This window comes from Equus asinus, chromosome 9 (genome assembly GCF_041296235.1).
Source record: "Equus asinus isolate D_3611 breed Donkey chromosome 9, EquAss-T2T_v2, whole genome shotgun sequence".
Lineage (NCBI taxonomy): Eukaryota > Metazoa > Chordata > Mammalia > Perissodactyla > Equidae > Equus > Equus asinus.
Window position 1 is genome coordinate 95,399,317 of NC_091798.1, and position 24,059 is coordinate 95,423,375.

Sequence of the window (24,059 nt, forward strand, 5' to 3'; positions counted from 1 at the left end):
CGCCCCGTGACTTGCCCAGGTAGATGCAGGGCAGCCTGTTCTGCAGCGCGATTTCTTGTGCCCGCAGGTGCTTCTTCACGGTCACCGGGTAGTAGGTACCTCCTTTGACAGTGGGGTCATTGGCAACAATCATGCATTCCACTCTGAAAGGCAGAAGTTTCATTGGAAAGAGAGTATGAGAGAAGGCTTCAAAGTAAAGGCCAATGACAGCTCATCAAAGACCCGCCACACACCTGCAGCCTCTGGTACATGTGACCAGTGACAGTCCTTGGCGGACAATCTTAGGATATTAAAACGAGTTTTGATCACAGTTCACATATTCATTTACACAATGTAAAATGATCACTTTCAACAAGTTTAAAAACTCATACTTGATTTTTAGAGTCACCACCCCTATACTAGCACTGAAAAACTTAAGCCACATTTCATAATGGTTCTTTGAATGAAAGGGTCCTAACAAGATGATAATAATGCAAAAAGAAAAAAATCCCAGTCCTGAGGGTGAGGAAATCCCTCATAATAAACCTTCAACATTTCCTGTGAGGAAGGTAATTTGCAAAAAGGAAAACTGATCCATCGAGAATACGTTTCAAATTTTCAGAAGTTTTTCAGGTTACCACCACATGCTTTTCTATAAAACTAAAAGAAGTTTAAAATACAATTATCTTGCTTAAAAATAACAAAAGCAAACTTTAAAACAGTACACTGAAAACACATATGACAGTGACTCATCGGTGGGGCCCTTTCTCACCCAAACCAGCATGTGGGCATCAGGGCCCACGAGTCAGCCCAGGGCAGGTGGTGGGTGCAGGCAGCCAGCAAGGGGGGCCGCTTCCCACTGCCAGGGGCAACGGTGTGTGCTTCACAAAACGGGACCTTCTTTACAGGGACGACGTTTTGTTCTCCCACTTGACAGTCTCTAGAACTCTGAACAGCGACTCCCTGAATCACTGCTGGAGACGGAGAGCAGCACGGGGCCCAGGCCAGGGTGCTGCGCCTCTCCTACCAGGGTGCCTGGCCAGCAGCACCCACGAGAGAACAGGGCTCCCCTCCTTTTGTCACCGACTAATTGCCCTGAGGAACTCAAGAGAAGTTTAGGAAGCATTTAACTGTTTCTCCAAATTACTTCTTGTTGTTAAGAGAAGCAATCACCAACCACCCTGAACTAGATGGAGCCCACAGCAAGGAGAGCGTCTGCGCAGAGGAGCCGAGAGATGACCCAAAGTCGCCCTCGGCTTCACGTGATGCTGGATCTCTCCGGGAGGAGCGTGGGCCTGGCCGCCGTAACCTGCAGCAGCTGTGGCAGTGCGTTTCCAACTGAGCCTGCGCAAGGGAACGCCCACCTCCAACACAAAAGGGCCCTGGGGCCCGGTGTGTGGGGACACCACGACTTTGGAAATGATTCCACGTGACCTATTTGCTGCAAAAAAGTTCTACTTTGTGTGACAACTGCTTCTGGTCAAGAGGCTGGTTTTACCTTGCCAGGAGGCCAACCCACGTTTGGTTTTGAACATCAGTTTTATTCACTAGATCATGTAAAGCCTTTTTCCACGTTACAATTAACATTTCATAGAACGGAAAGCAAATTTTTAACGACCTTAACATCAAACAAACTAGACTTCAAGGGGAATTAGGCGTACAGCGAGCTGCCTGGCTGTAGCGACAGGCCGACACTGCTCACGCTCCCCGGCTGGGTGCTCCTCGGGCAGCGGGACGGCTCTGGGCCGGGAAGTCAGACAAAGGCAGGCGAAAGCTCTGGCTCTGCCAGCGGCTCCATACGTGACCTTGGACACGGGACACAGCCGCTGTCACACAGTCTATCAACAAGTCACAGACGTGTTACAGAGTGAGAAGTGAAATTAGTCCACAAACATACTGCACAGCACATCTATTGGTTTTGCCTACCCAGCAACTATCAGTTTGGCAACAGAATCATTCTTTCAGAAACTGCCTCTTCTCTATTTCTAATCCACGTGGTTCAAGTGGACTGACCCCAAAGCCTATCTTCAGAGGTGGGCACGAGAACCAGGCCTTTCTACCCAGGATCTGCATGGGCTCAGCAGGGGGCCTGGGCCCCAAGAGGCACTCTCCGCCTCCTGCAGCTGCGAAGCTCACAGAACAGAGCCCAGGAACTGCCTGGGGCCGGCTCCGGCTCCGCCTCCAGGTCTAGACAACCTGCCTCGGAACAAGGCCAGACTTACTAGTTCAGAGAGTCAGTAAATCCTCTTCTTCTGCTTAAACTAGCTTCAACATCTATCACTTGCCAGAGAAAGAGCACTAGCAATACCCGGTATCTGGCCACACCAGTGGTGTAAGAAATCCATTTAAACGACAAGGAAGTGCTGCTTTACACCTGTTAAACAGTGGATTCTTTTCCAGTCAGAATCCACCAGCAGGGCAGCCCCAGCGCACAGATGAAACTGGTCTCTCCTGGCCCCTGGGCCCTGGCCGCGCTGGACAGGGGCCTCAGGAGCCAAAACGCACCGCGCCCTAGGGAACCTGGATAATGACCCCGTTCACGGAGAACCTGAGAGTCGGCGTCTGTGATAGGTTTCTGCCTACAAAGTTTAAAACGCGCGTGGAATTAAACCAACCTAGTCCTGGTGCCCAGCTCTGCTCTCGGGATCACGTGGACCAAGGAGGGCTCCACCCCCTTCCCCCGACGGGAGAAAGCGGCACCAGCAGCGTCCTGTGAGTTGGCATGATTTCACGATCTCACTCTGGAAATGACCACAACAGATAACTTGGCCTATAAACTACATTCCTGTCGTCCATCCACTTACTCAACAAGTATTTTTTCAGTGCCTTCGACGGGCCACGTCCCGTTCGAGGTTGCAGGGACATGGGGTGAACTAGGAGGGCGAAGCCCCTGACCTCGCAGAGCCTCCACTCCAGGGCAGAGGGTCAGTCAGGGGAGGCGCACCAACCAACAAATACCCAAGACAGTCTCTAACTGTAGCACTATGAGGAAATGAGAAAACAAGGTAATACAACGTGTGCGACTGTTGTGTTATTACTGTCATTACAAAACAAGATGAAATAAAGCAAGGTGCCTGTGGTGGGGCTACGCTGAGACAGAACGGTCACAGAGTGAAGACAGCAGCCTGCACTTAGACGTGCTCACTACACACTGGGTACTGTTGTAAGGCTTCCGGGATACGAGGGTTCCCATTTTGCCGATGGGAAACAGGCAGAGAAATTAAGCAACGTGCCCATGGTCACCAACCAACAGGGGTGAAGCGAGGCTCTGCGTCAGGCAGCCTGGCTCCGGAGCGCGTACTGCTAAGCAAGGGGCCAGGGGAGACCTGAACAGAGACGTGAACGACCAGGAGCTGCCGGTGCAAGAGCAGATGAGGAAGGTTTCGTGCAAAGAGCTTGAGTGCAGGCCCTGAAGCAAAGAGGAGTTCAGCGTGTTCAAGAAAGAGCAAGACCATGGCAGCCACCAAGTTATAAATAAGGGTGAGGCAGGCGAGCAGGCGGGGTCAGATCCCGCAGGACCCTGTAAGCCACGGTGAGGAATCTGAATTTGCAGGGAGAAGGACCGTGGCTCAGCTACTGTTCCGCCAGTTACTACCTGAGGCAAGCAGTCCTTGGTTCTAAATTGCTTATAAAGACATTCCATGCAACAGGCTTTCTCTAAGTTCCTTGGTGTCCACTTCAGAACTTACCCCGGCGTCTACACCAGCGTCTCCAGCACTACTCAAAAACGCGTCAAGGGCAATAAAGGCATAGAAGAGTTTAACGACTTCAATGGCCGTGCTCTGAAGTTCAGGCTGGAGTACCGGTGAGCAGGGTTCAGCGAACAGGGACTAGACCGCTCGTTCACTCACGGCCGCCCATCTGCTCTCAGCGCCCAGAGCGCCAGCTGGCCTGGCGCCCCGTGAGGCATGCATGTTTCTCTTCCTTTTCTTGTTTCTATGTAGCTGAGCCACATTCCTAAAGCAAGAGGGGTGAGGGTAGGGAAATCTTACCCTCTCCAGCCTAGGAAGGGCTGACGGGAATTACTCACGTCAAGTCCAGCAAATGACTTGAGAACTGCCAGCACAGAGCAAAATTCTTAGGCTACCAAGAGTAGAAGTTGGGGTTTAATGTTTGTCATTTTAGGAAATATTATGTTATTCCTAGTTTAGGAGTCCAGCCTCATTTTTTCTACTAACTTCAGTCTTATTTTTAATTTACGCTGTCTTCTGCTATTTCATCTGCTAGTTCACCTTTATAAACATCTGTAACTATTTTTTGGAATTAGGTGGGGTGCAAATAAAGCACAAACAAACAAACAAACAAAAACGCCTCATACACTTATAACACGGTGAATACTGGCAGCAATTAAAACAGTCCACATTTTTAAAGATTTCTATCAACTGCCATAAAAAAATAAGTCCATCTAAATATTGCCACTTCTGGAGACTGAAGAAATAATTAAAAACTACAGGGGAATACTATATGCACGAAGACATCCATTCACTACATCGTGCCTCAGAATGGCGAAAATCAGGGGAAACAAGTATCTAACAACGGGTATATGTTACAAACTGACAGCACAAGGCAAACCAATGAAAGTCTTAAATAGCAAAAAAACGCTTGCTTAAATAAGTGATATAGCGGGGCTGGCCCCGTGGCCGAGTGGTTAAGTTCGCGCGCTCCGCTGCAGGCGGCCCAGTGTTTCGTTGGTTCGAGTCCTGGGCGCGGACATGGCACTGCTCATCAGACCACGCTGAGGCGGCGTCCCACATGCCACAACTAGAAGAACCCACAACGAAGAATATACAACTATGGGGGGCTTTGGGGAGAAAAAGGAAATAATAAAATCTTTAAAAAAAAAAAAAAAAAAATAAGTGATATAGCAAAACACCAAATTCTATCTGTGTCATTATCATAACCACATAAAAGGGACACGCATTCAAGACATCTATGTTGAATGCCCACCACCTGCCAGGCAGTGGTCCCAGCACCAGGGCTGAACGAGACGAAGTCCCTGCCCTCACGAAGCCGACCTGCTAGGGGAGCAGAAGACGGCGAAGAAACAACACAAACCGGCCAACAAGGTCCTTGGAGCACAGCAGGCACAGTGACGGAAGCAGGCAGGGGGCTGTGACCCGACAGTGAGCAGGAGCTTGCTCAGACAGGGACATCCGGGACAGCCTCTGAGAAGGGGGTATTCGAGCGAGACACCAAGGAAAAGGAGAAGCCAGCAACTTCACAGGGAAAAAAAGGGCCCAAGTCCTGGGCAAGAGAAAGCTGGTAGGCTCAAAGAACTCTCAGGTACCAATGAGGCTACAAAAAGTGGTAGGGAATACAGTCAGTTAACGAGGGAGCAGGAGCCAATCGCGTAGGACCCTGCAGGCCAGAACCACAAACGCACAGGACGATTTGACTCCAAGAGCCAGGGGAGCAGCTGGAAGGTTTCAAGCAGGGCAAGTCATGATCTGAGTTGCATTTTTAAAGATCACCTTGGAAGCTATGTGGAAAACTAACCCAGGGAAGCAGCAGAAGGAAGCCGGCAGACCAGCTGACCAGCTACTCCAGCAGACGGGGTGACACAAGGTGGCGGAGGCAGCAGCAGCGGCGGACACGGGAGGAGGGGCGGGACCTGAGACACTGTCTGGTAGGACCAACGGGATTTTCTGAAGGACTGAAGGATATGGTCAACAACTAGAGAGAAACAAAGCACAAGGCGTCCGATGTGTTAGATGATAGGACTGGGGTGAACACATTTGCCGTCTGATTCTGATTCTTGTTATAACGTTAATTTTGTAATATTCTAAAACATCTTTATATCCCATAAATTCTCATCACTTTCCTATCCACAGTTCCTTTTGTGCTAAAAATAACAGTGTGTAAATGGCATCATTTATGAAGCTGTTACCATGAGCCAGGCACCTTTCTAAACACGTTCCATGACTCATTTCATCTGTGCGCTCAGTCTCCACAATCGTCTGCAGTAGCTGCTATTATTATTCCATTTTATAATAAATCACATTTTACAGATGAGAAAACTGAGGTGCTGAGAGCTCAAGCTATTGCTAGCGGTCAAATTACTACAAAATGGAGCCAGGAATCTAACTGCAGCTGACGACTCCTGAACCTGCATGATTTCCAAGTGCAATTCAATTTCCTTCCAAGTCAAGAACTTTATAAACTGAGAACAAGGCACGAAAATAAAGATAAAAAATACAAAAGCATAAACAACAATGAAACCTTAGTATATTCATAGGAAAAGGGGGAGAACACGCTCCGACACCGTGACAGTCATCATGACTGGAGGAAGAATTAAGATAACTATTCTACTTAATCATGTACTCTATGATACATGAATTTAACTCTGCATTAAGTTTATCACTTTTTTAAAAAGGTTAATTTTAAGTGTCCCCTAAGACTCCAATAAAAAAAGTCCCTACACTGGGTAATTATTAAGCAAATCACAAGTGGCAAAGAGCCACAGGGGAGGCCTGGGGGTAAAGAAAGGAAGCAACGACAGTGAACGGCGCCAGGTGCACCTCCCGAAGGCCAGGCCCCAGGGAGGAGGTGGAGGGACACGCACAGGGGACCAGCGCCCGAGTCCGATCAGCTGCGCCAGGCAGAGTCCACCCGCCCGAGGTCAAAGGTGCCCTTGCCGGTGGCTGGGCCTCGGGGAGGCGATTCAAGTCCCTAAGCAGGTTTCCTCATCTGCAAGAGGGGAATGACTGTAACAGCACCCTTTCCCACAGAGCTGTAGGGAAGCTTAAGACCACACGTCACGGGGCAGAGGCTCCCGGCGGCCCCAGCACGGCAACTGCCTGGGGGAAATGAGGTCGTACATGAACATATACAGACACATTTAACATCTTTCGATCAAGACGCCCTAGGTCTGCAACGCTTCTCAAACACCAGCACTCGGAACCTGGAGCTCGTGGGCCCACTCCCAGAACTCGACTTCGTACCTGTTGGGAAGACCTGAGAATTTGCATTTCCCGTGAGTTCTCAGGTGACACTGAAGGTCCCTAGGAACCACACTTGGAGAACCACTCCTCTACGACAGTGGCTTTCACCCGAGATGAGCAAGAGATCGCTGTGGGTCCCTGGAGAACCACACAAGCCAAGCCCGCCCTGGAGAGTCTGATTAAGCAGGGAGCTCTGGATGGAACCCCAGGATCTTTGCTGGGGGCTCCCTTCAATCGTTTTCTCTAAAGCTCCTCACATGAGTCAATACACGTCCGGGCGGGAAGCCGCAGCCCTGAAGAACACCAACAGCACGGAACTCGCGGGCTGACTGACAGCGGCGAGCAGGCGCCCGGCCCCCGCGGGGGAGCGCAGGCAGAATACTCACCCCGACACTCTGCCGATGCCCGTGATGATGCCGCCTGCCGGGACCTCCTCATCACCATACAGCTGGTACCCTGCAAACTGGGAGAGCTCCAGAAAGGGAGACCTGGACGGAAGAAAGGACAGTGCTCCAATTAATGTCACTTTAAAAAATCATATTTAAACAGTTACATGTGGAAAAGGAAAAGATTTTTTTCTTTAATGGGGCAATGTTTCAAATATGCATGTTGTACACAAAATCCAGAAAAAGAATATCTCAGACAAAATCCAATTTTTAAATAAATAAAAATTTCGTGGATTTGTACAGTATAGCCATAGAACAGAACTCTAGGTACTTATTTTAAAAGAAGTTGTACAACTATGTTTATTAACATAGAAAGAACAGCACTGACACTTATGCGGCACTTACCACGTGCCAGACTGTCTTCTAGGAGCCACGGAAACTCTCGTTTATTCCTCAGAACAACTTCTGGGGGGACCCTATCACGATCCCCACTGACCACTGAGGAGCCTGCGCAGACAGCAAGCCACCGTCCGAGGCCATCGTGAGGCAGCGGCAGAGCCGGGAGGCAGCACGCAGTCTGGCCCAGGCCCCGGGCCCGGCTCTCAGCCACTGCGTGATTCTCCCTCGCTCACTTCAACGCTCACGACACGTGAGGCAGGAAAAGGGGGTGATGAACACCACATGCAGTCCGATCCCACTTTTCTTTTAAAGTACGTCTAACACACAGCGTACAAGGACCCGCCCCAGGCGTGGACGGGGTTTGTGTCCAGGCTGGCGCGTGTGCACATCATAAGAAGACACCTGCGAGGCTGCATTTCTCCCTCTAACTGGTCTCGCTGCCTCCACCCCTGCTGCCCAGGCTGCTGACGACACAGCAGCCAGAATAAGTGATGAAACACAGTCAGCTAGGTCTAACAGTCTCCCGATCAAAGGCCGGCACAGCCTCCCCATTTCCTTCAGAGCAGAAGCCAAACTCTTACCCCGCCCACGAGGCCTGCCGACATCTGACCCCAGCCCCTGCTCCTCTTCTCACTCGCACCACTCGGGCCTCCTGGCTCCTTCAGCTGTCTGGCACACTCCTGCCTCAGGCCCTTTGCACTAGCCATTCTCTGCCTGCAGCACTCTTTCTGCCGATCTTTACAGGGCCCTCTCTATTCCCTCCTTCAAATCCTCGTCCCAACGTCACCACCTCACTGAGGCCTATCCTAACCGCCTCACTTAGAGCCACACCGAGACCCCATCTTCCTCTCCCCACTCTGGTCACCTTTTCTTTCCCCGTGACAGTTGCCACCTTCTGACCTGCCGTCTCCTCTACAACTCGGACCATTCATCTTCGGCCCTGCATGCTGCTGCAACACACCTCCACCATGGCAGGGCTCTGGGCCCCGGGTTCCCTGCTGTGTCACCGGCACCCGGATCTGGCCTAACACGTGGGCGCCTCACACCAACATCTGTCCTTCTCACAAGAACCAGGATGTAAGACCATTAGCCACAGACCCGCGGAGGACAGCCCCGCGGACAGCACCGACCCTGGGTCGAGGAGCCCGTCGACTCGTTCTCTGGGCAACAGCTTTCCTCTCGATCTGTGGCGCGCTCGGGCTTTCTCCCCTCCTCCTGCGACAAAAACACCTCAGGTTAGACCACACCCACACGAGGGAAGGACTCCCACTCAACGAGACGCCAGAGAAACCAGCACTTAGCCCAAAACACGGAACTTTTTAAATGTTTCAGGTGAGAAATGGCTAAGTTTTCACATCATTCAACTTGCAAGCTGCCAATTTTCTGAAGTAAATAAAGAACCTGCAATTTTTTAAATCCATCTCTCCCTGACCGCACAGTACGTCACGCATTTCCTACACTCAGTAGCAGAGAGCTAAGGAAACAGCACAGCACATTCCTGGGACGCCCCGTCCCCACCACTCCCTGCAGCCCCACGCTCCTCACCCGGTCCACAGGCGCCACGTGGCATCTGAAAAACGCCTACGTCACTGCACAGGCGGAGAGTATCACTTTAGAAACGGCTCCACGACAAGCACAGCAAAACTCAGCTACGGAGCCGCGAGCAACCATAACTTCTGAGGCCCCGAATGGGTGACGGGGACCGCCACACACGGCTGTCCCAAGTCCCTCTATGAGATCCTGACTCACTGTCCGCAGCGTTTCCTGCTAATCACAGGCACTGAAGAGTCGGGGTTCCCAGTGGGGCTACTGGAGGTGAGGGTGCCAGTCTCGGGCCCTGGAAGGCAACCCGGGCACGTCCACACCCGCTCGCTCCCAGCATACCAGGGAACAGGTCAGAAGAGGGTCAGATCGGGCATGAGTGTGTTTATCGTCACCGCTGCCCCAGAATTCCAGCTGAGTGGGCTCCCTGTCAACTGCGGGGTTCAGCTACTCGAGATAGACGCTCCTTTTTCAGGTGAGAAAGTAAGTTCTTTCCATTTCAAACAAGCTTCCTAGTACAGCCATATTTTCAGATCAGGGCGCCTCCTGATTCCTAAGGGGAGTTCTTTTTCTGAAAAAGTCCACGGCACATTTTTAAAATTAAATCTGCCGTAAGGTTACCAAGAAAACCATATCATACATCTAATCTTCTTTTAAAATAAAGACAATTTCAGGAAGGAAGGACTTAGTTTTATAAGATGGTGTGAATTAAGTCAAATAGCTACTCTCTTTCCTCCCAACCACAGGGAACTCAAAGCTCCCCGCTGAGGTGGGTCTGGGGGAGTGGCGGGTGGTGGGCAGGGGGTGAGGAGGGGGGAGGAGGGGAGCGGAGTGGAGCAGGGGAGGAGAAGGAGGCAGGGGGTCCAAAGGGGCAGAGGGAGCCTCTGAGCCCGGCAGGTCCACCATCTTGACTGCACTGGTGGATTCATGAGAGTACACATATGTTGAAACCCAAACCATACGCTTTAGATAATTCAATTTGTTGTATGTCAGTTACATCTTAATAAAGCTGTACAAAAATAAATATTAAAACAGAGGAAGATTGGCATGGATGTTAGCTCAGGGTGAATCTTCCTCAGCAAAAAAAATAAGATAAATAAATACTAAAAGAAAAATTAACCTAAGACCCTAAGGCCGCCCATCCTCAGCAGGTGCTCAGTGCTAGAGGCCACTTCATCTCTTCTTACTCAAACCCACTGGTTGGAATGTCCAAGGGAACAGTGAATTCATCAGAACAAATTAAGAGTCATTGCTCCTTTACAAGCATATTCTCATTTCAGCAAGGGTCCTGGTTCTTTTTCGGGAGACAATGCCTCACTCCAAAATGCCTTCAAGGGTATCATTCCAGTCACCTTCCTGAGAAGCCGATCAGCAGGATATTCTGCCCCTCAAATCATACCCACAGGCAAAACTCACGTCACTTTCTAACACTATTTCCCCACACTAGAACAGGGGTTCAAGAGCTGCCTGGTCAAAAAGAATGACAAATGCCCACGAACCCTCCTCCTCACATAGCCCCAGGGAGAGAGGGGACGGTGAGAGTGGTCTAGCCAGGATAACTCACATCACGGCTCTCCCTGCCGTGCTCCTTCTCCCGTTCCTGAAAGCAGCACTGCCACCACCAGGAAGTTTCAGCAGCTGCCAGTCACAGCATCCTGAAGGCCTGCACGAACACGGGTCCAAGGCTGGCATGGGCACCACAACCCCAGGACATAGTGAGGGGCCAAGGCACGAACACGGGACTCAAGTGAACCAACCAGAATTTTCTGGGTTGGAGATGAAAGGATAGCTCTTCCCTTCAGACTGTCCACTGTGACGAGGTCATCCCTGGCCTGCCAGCCCCCTAGCGCCCCACCCCCGGGAGAAGCCTCAAGAGTGAGGTCCGCACACACACACGCATCCTGAGATGAGTCGGGGGGCAGAGAGAGTCCTGGGGGTGGTAGAGCTTGGGGTCCAGTCAATCACGTCTTGTAACCATGGTTACAAGAACCACTAAATGCTGCTTTCTGCATTAAACAAGGTAGACATGGATCTCTGTGACTCAAAACCAAAGAGACCAAATATAGCCATTTTCAAAATAATATTCTTAATATACTACAAGCACCTAATGTACAAGGAGCTCTACGAGGCTTATCACCTTCATTTTTCAAAATTCTCCCCAATACCCTCACAGGCAGAGTGGGAGCAATTATTGCCGTCTGACAGGTCTTCACTTCAACGGGCCGCACAGTGAGAGCCAAATCTGTTTGCTCATGTCACGGTAATTTTTAGAGGATTTCATTGATTCTGACACTAAACCACAATAGTAAAAAAGACAGAGACCAAGATACTCCAAACAGGTTTATTTTCTGGTCTTTTCAATTAATTTTGCTTAATCTATTAAGTCAAAGAAGACAGAACTGCATGTGTGGAGTGAATAATGCCTCTCACGCACAGACCCACTCCTAAGCGTCAAGCTGTGGAGGAGGTGCTAACGTTTACAGGAGGGATGAAACAACTGGGCCAGAGTTGCTCAACTACGAGACTAACAAACCCGTCCCGCCCACCGCTCTCAAAATTCTGCAAAGAACCAAAAGGCTGCACCGATTCTTCCCCAAGACACCACACAGACGAACTGACAACCTGAGAGGTCTCTGTCCACCTGCCACTAATCAGCGACCTGGCCTCCATCCTTCAAGTCCTCAGAGAAAACAACATGAATGACACTTTCACCTGAACTAAGAGAGACCATCAGATGCCTCCAACCATCTGCCCGACACCCTGTCCAGGGTGTGTCCTCTGCACGCCATGAGCGCACCTAAGGACGCAGCGACTCCACAGCCACAGGTTTTCAGACAACACAGAGCCTGCGACGAGGACACGGGGCAGAATTCTTCTTAAATGAAGGAGATGAAATTCATCCAGCCCCTCCAAAATTACGTACTTGTAACATATTAAAAATCTTATTTTGAAAATGGCCTTTAGTTTCAAGTCACTCGGCCTCCTAAAGTAAACTGTCATTTACACCAATCGTGGCGCCACAGAACACAATGTGGTATTTGTTTACACACTGATATTGTATGTTCCTCCCTAGACCACAATTTCTTCCAAATTCCAAAAGAATGTCTATTACGTCCACAGTTTAAAAACAGAAAATGACAATTTACAAAGTTTTTAGGAAATCCCATTTAATTATCAACAAATCCATACATAAGTTATTTGCAAATTATATAACACAGCAGAAAATGCATAATTATGTAAAATTTAGTATATGGTATGAACATGACTAATGAACAGACAATGTTTCAGTTGCTTCAAGGAAAACAAACATTTCAGTGTGATGCTGTGGCTGAAGTAAAAGATTAAGAAACAACAGTTAATAATTGATGAATTTGAATTTCTACTTTTCCCCAAATAGAGGCAGTGCCACATGAGCAAAAACACTGGGCAAGTAATGGGGAAAAATAAAATGTATGCATACGAAAAAATGCCATCTCGAAGAGCCAAAAGCTTGATGCTACTTGTTTTCCCTAAGAGCAGTCTCTATAAAGAGGTGTCTTAGAGAACAAGGAACAAACACGTGCTTACCGAGCCTGATCCTCTGCGCTCGCTCGTGCAGCTGACCGACCAGGGCTCTCATCTGCTCGTAGTTCTCCTAGGAGAGGAACAGAGGGCGGGAGGGGAGTCACATTAGAAAGCAACTACCTGTTTTACCAAAATTGGGTGAAGGAGAACATCGTGACATTTCAGGCCCCTGTGGTCTCCGCGCTGGCCCCACCCTACGTTGTAGGGAAGATTAATTCCTGCCACTGCCTCTGCTCGGTCCTTCACCATCGCCCCCTCTCTGGCCCATCCGCCCAAACCTGGCCCCTCCTAAGGCCTGACTCGTGCCCCATCTCATCTCCAACACCATTTCCGGCTGCTCCTACTCATTTTAACTCTTCCTTCCTTAAACATCTACTGAACTTAACTGATCTCTATTTGTCTCCCTATTTTAAGGAATATAAGCCTTCTGAGGGTTGGAATGCCACCTTATTTTTTCCGTCCTGTCAATCACTATCCTGAGGAGATTCCAACCAATGCAGGAAGGCTTACTGACAAATTACACCTGAAAACAAAGCCCAGGGGAAAAATTGGATCCTATTTTATGTTTAAAAAGGAACAGAACTTGGAGTAACGTCAACATCATGGTGGAGTGAGCTCTCCCCCCTAAAATACAACAAGAAGGACACTCATAAACCAACAGAGGACATTCACACCACACGAAAGATGTCTGAGAGACCCATGCAGCCACCCGTCTGCAAGTGGAGGTGCTGGATCCCCGGGGAAGTGGAAGGAGGTAAGGGGATCTCCTCTCCCTCCCCCAGTGGCAGGGACCCTGGGCTCCAGACCACGCGTGGCTCTGAGAGGAGGGGGGTAGGAGTGGCCCTCTGTGGGAACACCTTTGTTCTCCAAGTTCCCTCACGGCCCGTGGGAAAGCCCCACAAAGAGGTGGCTAAGCTATTGCGGGTGTCTTCATCATGCTAGTACACCAGGAGAGCAGACAGTGAGGGCAGGGCAAGAACATCCCCAGGATCATACAGGTGAAAGAAAGCACCCCTCTGCCTGCCCAGTGCTCCAGTTCAGCCAAGTGGCCAGAGCGCCCACACAGACAGAAAAGCCACAGCTGTGAGTGAGCAAGCGGCGGATCGCAGTGGGCTCAGAACACACAGCTCTTGACGCCCCACTCAGTGGGGGCAGGTGGAAACTGCGACCATTTACCATCACCATGCAGCGGCACAAATCCACGCTATCGAACAGTATGAAAAAATATATTAAATCTCCAGAATGGGCCGGCCCAGTGGTGCAGCAGTTAAGTGCACATGTTCCACTTTGGCAGCCTGGGGATCGCCGGTTTGGATCCTGGGTGCGGATATAGCACCACATGGCACACCAGGCTGTAGTAGGCATCCCATGTATAAAGTAGAGGAAGGTGGGCACGATGTGAGCTCAGGGCCAGTCTTCCTCAGCAAAAAGAGGAGGATTTCCAGCAGTTAGCTCAGGGCTAATCTTCCTCAAAAAAAAAAAAAAGACTCATAGCAACTGTGAGTCAACATTAAATCTCCAGACCAGAAGGAAAAGGACAAGCACCCAGAAATTAATCCTGAAGGCACGGGAATTTATAATCTAAAAGACAGAGAATTTAAAACAGTTATCTTAAAAAAATCAACGAGTTACAAGAAAATACAGATAGACCGTTCAATGAAATCAGGAATTCTTCATGAAAGAGATTGAAACTATAAAGAAAAACCAACCAGAAATGTGGGAGATGAAAAACACCATGAATGAGAGAAAGAAAAATCTGGACCCCCTGCGTAATAGAGTAGATATTATGGAGGAGTGAATCAGCAGTCTGGAGGACAGAAATATAGACATGTTCCAGATGGAGGCGAGAGAACTAAGACTAAAGAGAAATGAAGAAATTCTCCAAGAAATATCGGACTCAATTGGGAAATGCAACATAAGGATTACAGGCATTCCGGAGGGAGAAGAGAAGGAGAATGGAGCAGAAAGCTTGTTCACAGAAATGATAGCACAGAACTTCCCAAACCTGGGGAAGGAGCTGGAAATACAAGTGACAGAAGCCAATAGATCTCCTCACTATATCAATGTAAAAAGACCTACTGCAAGGCATATAGTAGTGAAACTGGCAAAAGTCAATGACAAAGAGAAAACACTAAGGGCAGCAAGGCAGAAGAAAATAACTTACCAAGGAACCCCTATCACGCTTTCAGTGGATTTCTCAGAAGAAACCTTACTGGCTAGGAGAGAGTGGAATAAGATATTCAATATTCTGAAAGACAAACACTTTCAGCCAAGACTACTCTTATCCAGTGAAAATATCCTTCAGATATGATGGAGAAATAAAAACTTTCCCAGATAAAAAAAAAACTGAGGGAGTTCATCGCCACAAAACACCACCCTACAAGAAATGCTCAAGAAGGCTCTCATACCTGGGAAACAAAAAACAGGAGCTAGAAAGCCTCAAGCAAGGAGATAAGTAGGTAGGAAAAATCAGAAAATTGCAGCTATCAGATCAGGTTAGCAAACACTTAATTATAAGATTAAAGATAAAGGGAAGGAAAACACCAAAAATAAATATAATCTCGTCATTTTAACCACAAACTCAGAACACAAGATGGAATAGGTTGTGACAATAATAACTTAGAAGGGGAAGAGGTGGGGGATGGAATCAGCTGAGTCTAAGGAAAAAAGAGGCTATCAGAAAACAGACTATGTCATCTACGAGATTTTTATATACAAACCTGATGGTAACCACTAAACAAACAATGAGAACAGAGACAGAAATTATAAATAAAGAGAAAACTAAGAAAATCACCATAGAAAACTACCTAACTGAATTGGCAGTCCAAAACACACAGGACGAGAAACAAAGGAAATGCAGAAGAACTGGAAAACGAGAGATACAATGGCAGCATTAAGCCCTCATATATCAATAATCACTATAAATGTAAATGGAGTGAATTCTCCAATACGAAGACACAGAATGGAGAGATGGATTAAAGAACAAGGCCCAACAATATGCTGCCTCCAGGAAACACATCTCAGCTACAAAGACAAACACAGGCTCTGAGTGAGGGGATGGAAGACGATACTCCAAGCTAACAGTGAACAAAGGAAAAGAAGCATCGCCATACTTATATCAGACAAAGTAGACTTCAAAACAAAGTAGGCAAAGAGAGACCAAGGGGGCAGTATATAATGGTAAAAGGGACACTCCACCAAGAAGACATAACACTTATAAATATATGTGCACCCAACACAGGAAGAGCAAAGTACATAAAGCAACTAATAACAAAACTAAAAGAGATATCAACAACAATACAATAACAGAAGGGGACCTCAACACCCCACTAACCAATGGACAGATCATCCAGACAGAGAGTCAATAAGGAAATAGTGGATTTAAATGAAAACCCAGACCAGATGGACTTTATAGATATTTAGAGAACACTCCCTCCAAAAACAGCAGAATACACATTCTTCTCAAGTGCACATGGGGACATTCTCAAGGATAGACCATACGTTGGGAAACAAGGAAAGCCTCAACAAATTAAAGAAGACTGAAATCATATCAAGCATCTTTTCCAACCACAATACTATGAAACTAGAAAATGAAAATAAACTACAAGAAAAAATATGGGAAAGGGACAAAGATGTGGAAACTAAACAACATGCTACTGAACAACCAACAGATCACTGAAGAAATTAAAAGGAGAAATCAAAAGATATCTGGAGACAAAGAAAAATGAAAATACACCAGACCAATTCATATAGGATGCAGCAAAAGTGGCCCTAAGAGGGACATTCATAGCAACACAGGCCCACCTTAACAAACGAGAAAAATCTCAAATAAGCAATCTTAAACTACACCTAACAGAATTAGAAAAAGAAGAAACACAGTCCAAAGTCAGCAGAAGGAGGGAAATAATAAAAATTAGAGCAGAAAAAAATGAAATTGAAACAAAAAAGAGTAGAAAGTATCAATGAAACAAAGAGCTGGTTCTTTGAGAAGATAAACAAAAGTGACAAACCCTTAGCTAGACTAAGAAAAAAAGAGAGAAGCCTCAAATAGATAAATTAGAAATGAAAGAGGAGAAATTACAAAGGATACCACAGAAACACAAAGGACTATAAGAGAATACAATGAAAAACTATATGCCAACAAATTGGACAATCTAGAAGAAATGGATAAATTCTTAGACTCATACTACCTCCCAAAACTGAATCAATAAGAACCAGAGAATCTGAACAGACCAATCGCTCGTAAAGAGATTGAAACGGTAATCAAGAACCTCCCAAAAAACAAAAGTCCAGGACCAGATGGCTTCTCTGAAGAATTCTACCAAACATTCGAAGAAGATTTCATACCCATCCTTCTCAAACTATTCCAAAAAACCGAGGAAGACAGAATGCTTCCTAACACATTCTATGAGGTCAACATCACCCTGATACCAAAGCCAGACAAATAGGACACAAAGAAGGAAAATTACAGGCCAATATCACTGATAAACACAGATGCAAAACTCCTCAACAAAATATTGGCAAACCGAATACAGCAACACATTAAAAAGGTGATACACCATGATCAAGTGGGATTCATACCAGGGACACGGGGATGGTTCACCATCCACAAATCAATGTGATACACTACATTAACAATATGAGGAATAAAAACCACATGATCATCTCAATAGACACAGAGAAAGCATTTGATAAGATCCAACATCCATTTATGATAAAAACCCTCATCAAAATGGGTATAGAAGGAAAGTACCTCAACATAATAAAGGCCATATATGACAAACCCACAGCCAACATCATACTCAGTGGGGAAAAACTGAACACCATCCCTCTGAGAACAGGAACGAGACAAGGGTGTCCACTCTCACCACTCTTATTCAACATAGTACTAGAGGTTTTGGCAAAAGCAATGAGGCAAGAAGAAAAAATAAAAGGAATCCAAATAGACAATGAAGAAGTGAAACTCTCAGGGCTGGCCTGGTGGCACAGTAGTTAATTTTGCGCATTCCACTTCAGCAGCCCAGGGTTTGTAGGATCAGATCCTGGGGGCAGACCTAGCGCTGCTCATCCAGCCACGCTGTGGCACATCCCACATAAAACAGAGGAGGATTGGCACAGATGTTAGCTCAGCGACAATCTCCCTCAATAAAAAGAGGAAGAGTGGCAACAGATATTAGCTCAGAGCCAATCTTCCTCACAAAAAAAAATGAAACTCTTGCTGTTTGCAGATGACATCATTTTATATATAGAAAATTCTAAGGAATTCAACACTAAACTACTAGAAATAACCAACAACCACAGCAAAGTTGCAGGGTATAAAATAAACTTACAAAAATCAGCTGTATTTCTATACTCTAATAACAAACGAACAGAAAGAGAACTCAAGAACACAATCCCAACAAAAAGAATATCTAGGAATAAATTTAACCAAGGAGGTGAAAGACCTATACAACGAAAACTATAAGACATTACTGAAAGAAACTGATGATGACATAAAGAAATGGAAAGATATTCCAAGTATCGGATTGGAAGAATAACCATAGTTAAAATATCCAAACTACCTGAAGCAATCTACAGAGTCAGTGCCATCCCATCAGAATCCCAGTGACATTCCTCACGGAAATAGAACTAAGAATCCTAAAATTCACATGGGGCAAGAAAAAACCCCGAACAGCTAAAGCAATCCTGAGAAAAAAGAACAAAGCTAGCGACATCACAATCCCTGACTTCAAAACATACTACAAAGCTTAGTAATCAAAACAGCATGGCACTGGCACAAAAACAGACACACAGATCAATGGAACAGAACTGAAAGCTCAGAAATAAAACCACACATCTATGGACAGCTAATCTTCAACAAAGGAGCTGAGGACATACAACGGAGAAAAGAAAGTCTATTCGAAAAAGGTGCTGGGAAAACGAGACAGCCACATGCAAAAGAATGAAAGTAGACCATTATATTTCATCATACACAAAAATTAACTCAAAATGGATTAAAGACTTGGAACTAAGATCTGAAACCATAAAATTCCTAGAAGAAACTACAGGTAATACACTCTTTGACATCAGTCTTAGAAGGGTCTTTTCAAGTACCATGTCTACTTGGACAAGGGAAACAAAAGAAAAAGTAAACAAGTGGGACCACGTCAGACTAAAGAGCTTCTGTAAGGCAAAGGAAACCAGGATCAAAACAAAAAGACAACCCACCAACTGGGAGAAAATATTTGCAAATTATATATCCGACAAGGGATTAATCTCTCCATAAGACAGAAAGAACTCACACAACTAAACAACAAAAAAACAAACAACCCGATCAAAAAATGGGCAAAGGATATGAACAGACATTTTTCCAAAGAAGATATACAGATGGGCAATAGACACATGAAAAGATGTTCAACGTCACTAATTTTTAGGGAAACGCAAATCAAAACTACACTAAGATACCACCTTATACCTGTCAGAATGACTATAATCACCAAGACAAAAAATAACAAATGTTGGAGAGGCTGTGGAGAAAAGGGAACTCTGATCCACTGCTGGTGGGAATGCAAACTGGTGCAGCAACTAGGGGAAAGAGTACGGAGATTTCTCAAAAAATTAAAAATAGAACTACCATATGACCCAGCCATCTCACTATCCAAAGAACTTGAAATCAACGATTCAGAGAGACTCATGCATCCCTATGGTCATTGCAGCATTGTTCACAATAGCCAAGGCGTGGAAGCAACCCAAGTGTCTCTCAACTGATCACTGGATGAAGAAGATATGGTGTATATACACAATGGAATACTACTCAGCTATAAAAAAAAAAAAATGACAAAATCATCCCATTTGAAACAACATGGATGGACCTTGCAGGTATTATGTTAAGCAAAATAAGCCAGACACAGAAAGACAAACACCGCATGATTTCACTCATATGTGGAAGATAAACACATGGACAAAGAGAACAGTTCAGTGGTTACCATGGGAAGGCGGTGGGGGGGGGGGTAGGCACAAGGGGTGAAGGGGAGCACTTACGTGGTGACTGACAAATAATAAAGTACAAGTGAAATTTCACCATGTTATAAACTATTATGCCCTTAATTAAAAAAAAAAAAAAAGGCAACAAAACTGGGGCCAGCCCCATGGCATGGTGGTGAAGTTTGACACGATCCATTTCAGTGGCCCAGGTCTGTGGGTCTGGATTCCCAGGCACACACCTACACCACTCATCAGCCATGCTGTGGTGGTGACCCACACACAAAACAGAGGAAGACTGGCACAGATGTGAGCTCAGCATTAATCTCCCTCGAAAAAAGGAACAAAACTGTGTTTGCATATGTTTAGAGATTTTCTAGAGCAAAATCCCAGAAAACATAAACAGTGAGAGGTGGGAAAAGGGGGAGGGTTGACCTTTTCACTATCCTCTACAGTAGATTTTGTTTGATCAGAACATTACTTTACAACAACACTTAGGCAGCTAATTATGTCTGAAACTCAGAATTTATCCCTAGCACGTCAGCTCCCCTTCGGTGCGGGTTGTTGTCCCTGTTGTTGACTCTTCCATGGAAATTTTCAAAGATATACAGAAACAGAAAGACTAGTATAAAGAAATGTACCCAAGGTACTTAACTGTTTCCTTTATGCCCCACCCTGAATAATTCTGAAGAAAACCCTAGATATTTCCAAATCTCCAAAAGACAAGGACCATCATCACATATCAACAACCTGTTAATATCATCAAACATCCAATTAGTGAAGACATCTCCCCAATGCCAGACAGATTTGTTGTCTACACTCTGCTTCTTTGAATAGGATCCTACGCACGGTCTATATAGCCACAATCGGCTGAAATGCTTCCTAAGTTCTCCCATCTTTTTTGTCTTGAAATTTCTGTTTGTCCCACAGATTTCTCCCGCAGTCTCCTTCAACAAGTGCTTCTTCCCCTGCAGACGCAGAGGCTGACAGGACGCTGGGTGCCTTTCATTTTCTGTCGCCCCAGCTCGTCACGATCCGGCTGACCTCCCTCCACCTGTGTTCCACCTCCTGGTCTTCTGCCAGCTCCGCCAACCACAGGCACCAAAGTTCAGAGCTGATGAAATGCACACAGAGAAACAAGTAACCCTCACTACAGCCCAGCCAAACCAGAGGGACAAGCCCTGCAGCCAGTGACCCGCCCAGCTGAGAACATCATCATCAAAGCCACAGCTGGTTCCACAAGGAGCTTTACCCCAGCTACGCCAGCCTCCCAGGCAAGAAATAAAGGGACTGTCACTAACGGCCAAGGCTCCTGAAGCCACTGGCGCTGGGAGGGGAAGGCAGCCCTGCGTATCAGTGTCTAACGTGGGTGACCAGGGGAACCGGGGAGAGGAAGAGGACCGGCCAGGCCCCATGTCCCATCTCCCTCCAGGGCGGGGCTGCATCTCTTACTCCCTGTTTGTGACTGTTTGCATCAAGTTTCCTAGCTGCAGCTGGAGGTCCCAGGAGATGAAGGTAACAGCCAACGTAACTTAAGGAGGACACCCCCACTCTCTCCATGCTGTTTATCTCTGCGCCACACACTGTCATCTGCTTATCCACAGCCATTCCTCCCACCTTCCTTGAGGACCAAATCCCAATCTTATTCAAGGTGGCAACACGCCCAGCTGGAAAAGTAACATATCCCTGCATCCTTCTGAAGATAGGTGTAGCCATGTGACTAAATTCTAACCAATGAAACATAGGCAGAAGTTGTTAGGTATGACTTCCAGAAATGCTCCTTAAAAAAAGGACAAACGGGGGGACTGGCCCAATGGCCTAGTGGTGAAGTTTGGCGCACTCTGCTTCGGCAGCCCAGGTTTGCAAGTTCAGATCCCAGGCGCGGACCTACATCACTTGTCAGCCATGCTATGGCAGCAACCCATATATAAAGTAGAGGAAAACTGGCACAGATGTTAGCTCAGGGCTAATCTTCTTCAGCAAAAAAAAAAAAAAAAAAAAGGAAAAAGACAAGCAAGTGGGGGTGTCCTTTTGCCTACTCACTCTTCCTCCTACTTTGTAGCCGGAAACTCAGCCATAATAGCTGGAGCTTAAGCAGCCAACTTAGCCCAAGAGGTAGACTGCATTACTTGTTCAAAATTCTCCCTTCCCTCCCATCCTTGCCAAGGGTCACTGTGAACTTATACTTCCCCACCCCACAGTCTGTAAGTCTGTCCAGATTACTTGTTTCGACCAGTGGAATGTGGACAAAAATGACAGTGCACCAAGGGCAAGCAGAGGGTTTAAGAGGGACAACGTGTTTGCTCCCCTCCTCTTGTACCCCAGCTTTCTGCCCCCAGTGGCCATTGCCCCTCAGTCTGCGTCCTGCAACCAGACAAGTGGAGCAGACACACTGCCTGCAGCAGAACGGCCTCGGCCACACACAAGAGCAGAAGACAGTATTGGTTCTTTCGGACAGTGAGATCCTGAGGCCATCCGCTGCACCGCGAGAGAGGGTGAGACGACCTCGAGCAGAGGAGGAAGAAGCGGCCAGAGCCGATATTTCTTGCAGGCTTATTCTACGCCAGGCAGTCCTGAGCAGTCCCTAACTGTCCTGGTAACTCTGAGACACGCACGGTTATGAATGCATTGCACAGCTGAGGTAACCGAGGCACAGCAAGGCCGAGGAACCAGCCCAAGGGCGCGCGCTAACAAGCAGCAGAGCCAGGGTCTACATCCAGCTCACCAGCTCCAGAACCTTGCTCTTAAGCCGATATGCGACACAGCCACCTCTGCCCGCCGAACACCGCGGCGCATCTCCCTCCAGCTCTTTCCCCCTACGGAAACATGCTGTTTGTTAGGTTTTAACAGACGTGAAATACTAGACCGGTGCCTTGCGGTGAGTGACGTCGAGCTTGAAAAGCTGGCTGGAGGAAGGAACCCGCCTGCAGCTGGACGTCACTCACCACAAGGCGCGAGGGTTCCCTGCTTTCTTGTCCATCTTCCTCGCCAGCGATTCCCGTCCTACACCTCTACCCAAACACCCAACACAGCGCCCGGACCACAGTGTCCACTTGATGTCTCTGCATCACGCACCCTCCTGACCCCAGGAGACGTACAGAATGGGGGGAGCCCCACAGCGGACACTGTTCCTGTCTCAGCCTGATTTTCTTTCAATTTCCTTGTTTTCCCAAAGGCGGGAACTCTTTACAACGTCTTCTCTGAAAGTTACTTGCACAGTTTAAACGTTACTTGTTGGGCTTAGAAACCGCGGGACAGACTGAAACCCTCCCCCTCCGTGAGATGTTTCTCAGACCCTGGGGTCCGTCTCAAGAAAGGCCACTCAGAGATCCTGTGCGATCAGCGTTTGCTACTAACACCAGCGGCTCCGGGCAGAGGTCTTGTGGGCACGGCCGGGGCGGCTGCGCGAGGCCGGGGCTCCCGCAACAACCGGACCGGGGCCCGGGGTCAGCGCGGGGCGCAGACGGCGCGGACGCCACGACCCCGGGGCCACGCGCGGCGCGTCCGGAGAGGCCTGACGTCCAGGACGCAGAGCCCAGCGCCGGCGCCAGGTGGCCCGGACCCGGCTCCCGCTCGAACCTCACGGCCCCCGTGCGTCCAGGCCGCGCCGCCGGGCAGGAGACCGCAGCCCCGGCCCGGCCCTGCGCTCCGGCCTACCTGGTAGACGGCGGAGCCCGGGTCCGGCCGCGTGCCCAGCGTGGACACCCGGTCCCCGTGGTAGGCGCGCGGCCCGGGGGCGGCGGCGCGGGCGCACGGCCGCAGGGCACCCCTCAGCGCGGCCCCCATGGCGGCGGCGGCACCCGGGGACCCGCCCCTTCTCCGGGCCCGCAACCCACCAGCCGCGGGCCGCCAGGCACGTGGCTGTGCGCGCCGCCCCTGATTGGTCGGCGCTGCGTACCACGCCCCCGGACTCAGCCAATAAAGGGCAGAGGCCGGCCCCGCGAGATCCGGTCGCATCGCGAGCCCAGGCACGCTGAGGGGCCCGGGGCGGAGCGACTCCCGCGTGGCCGCGCGCCCCGCCCGCCCCGCGTCTCCGCGCCGGTCCCGCCCTGTCCCGCCCGGCCCGGGTCGTGGCTGTGCGCTGTGTCTTTCTTCGCCTGTGGCAGGGGTTGCGGGGCTGCAGAAGCTTGTTCCTTATGGGAGCCGGCAGCCGGACGCGCGGTGTCCAGGCTGCCCCGCGCCGTGAAGCCCCCGCGCCCTCCGCGCGCCCCTCGGCGTCCGGCGGGCCTCTGTGGCCCGGGACCCGGCCGGGCCGCCCTCCGAACGGGGCGCCGCGGACGAGGGGGCG

General features: G+C 48.5%; 1 protein-coding gene across 3 annotated transcripts in view; it reads right to left on the reverse strand.

Annotated features, from left to right (window-relative positions):
- The window catches only part of MCCC2 (methylcrotonyl-CoA carboxylase subunit 2), a 63,310-nt gene extending 39,711 nt beyond the window's left edge, over positions 1 to 23,599 (reverse strand). For 2 of the 3 annotated variants that reach the window (XM_044778052.2, XM_044778053.2), the window contains exons 1-5: positions 23,429 to 23,586; positions 12,815 to 12,881; positions 8,836 to 8,920; positions 7,307 to 7,408; positions 16 to 143 (exon numbers count right to left, since the gene is read on the reverse strand). In XM_044778052.2, the coding sequence (XP_044633987.1) occupies positions 16 to 143; positions 7,307 to 7,408; positions 8,836 to 8,920; positions 12,815 to 12,881; positions 23,429 to 23,557 (511 nt within the window). In that variant the 5' untranslated portion in view covers positions 23,558 to 23,586. Of the gene's footprint in view, positions 1 to 15; positions 144 to 7,306; positions 7,409 to 8,835; positions 8,921 to 12,814; positions 12,882 to 23,428 lie in introns of all 3 variants that reach the window. The other variant, XM_044778051.2, reaches the window with a different exon arrangement.
- Between the last annotated feature and the right edge of the window lie 460 nt (positions 23,600 to 24,059).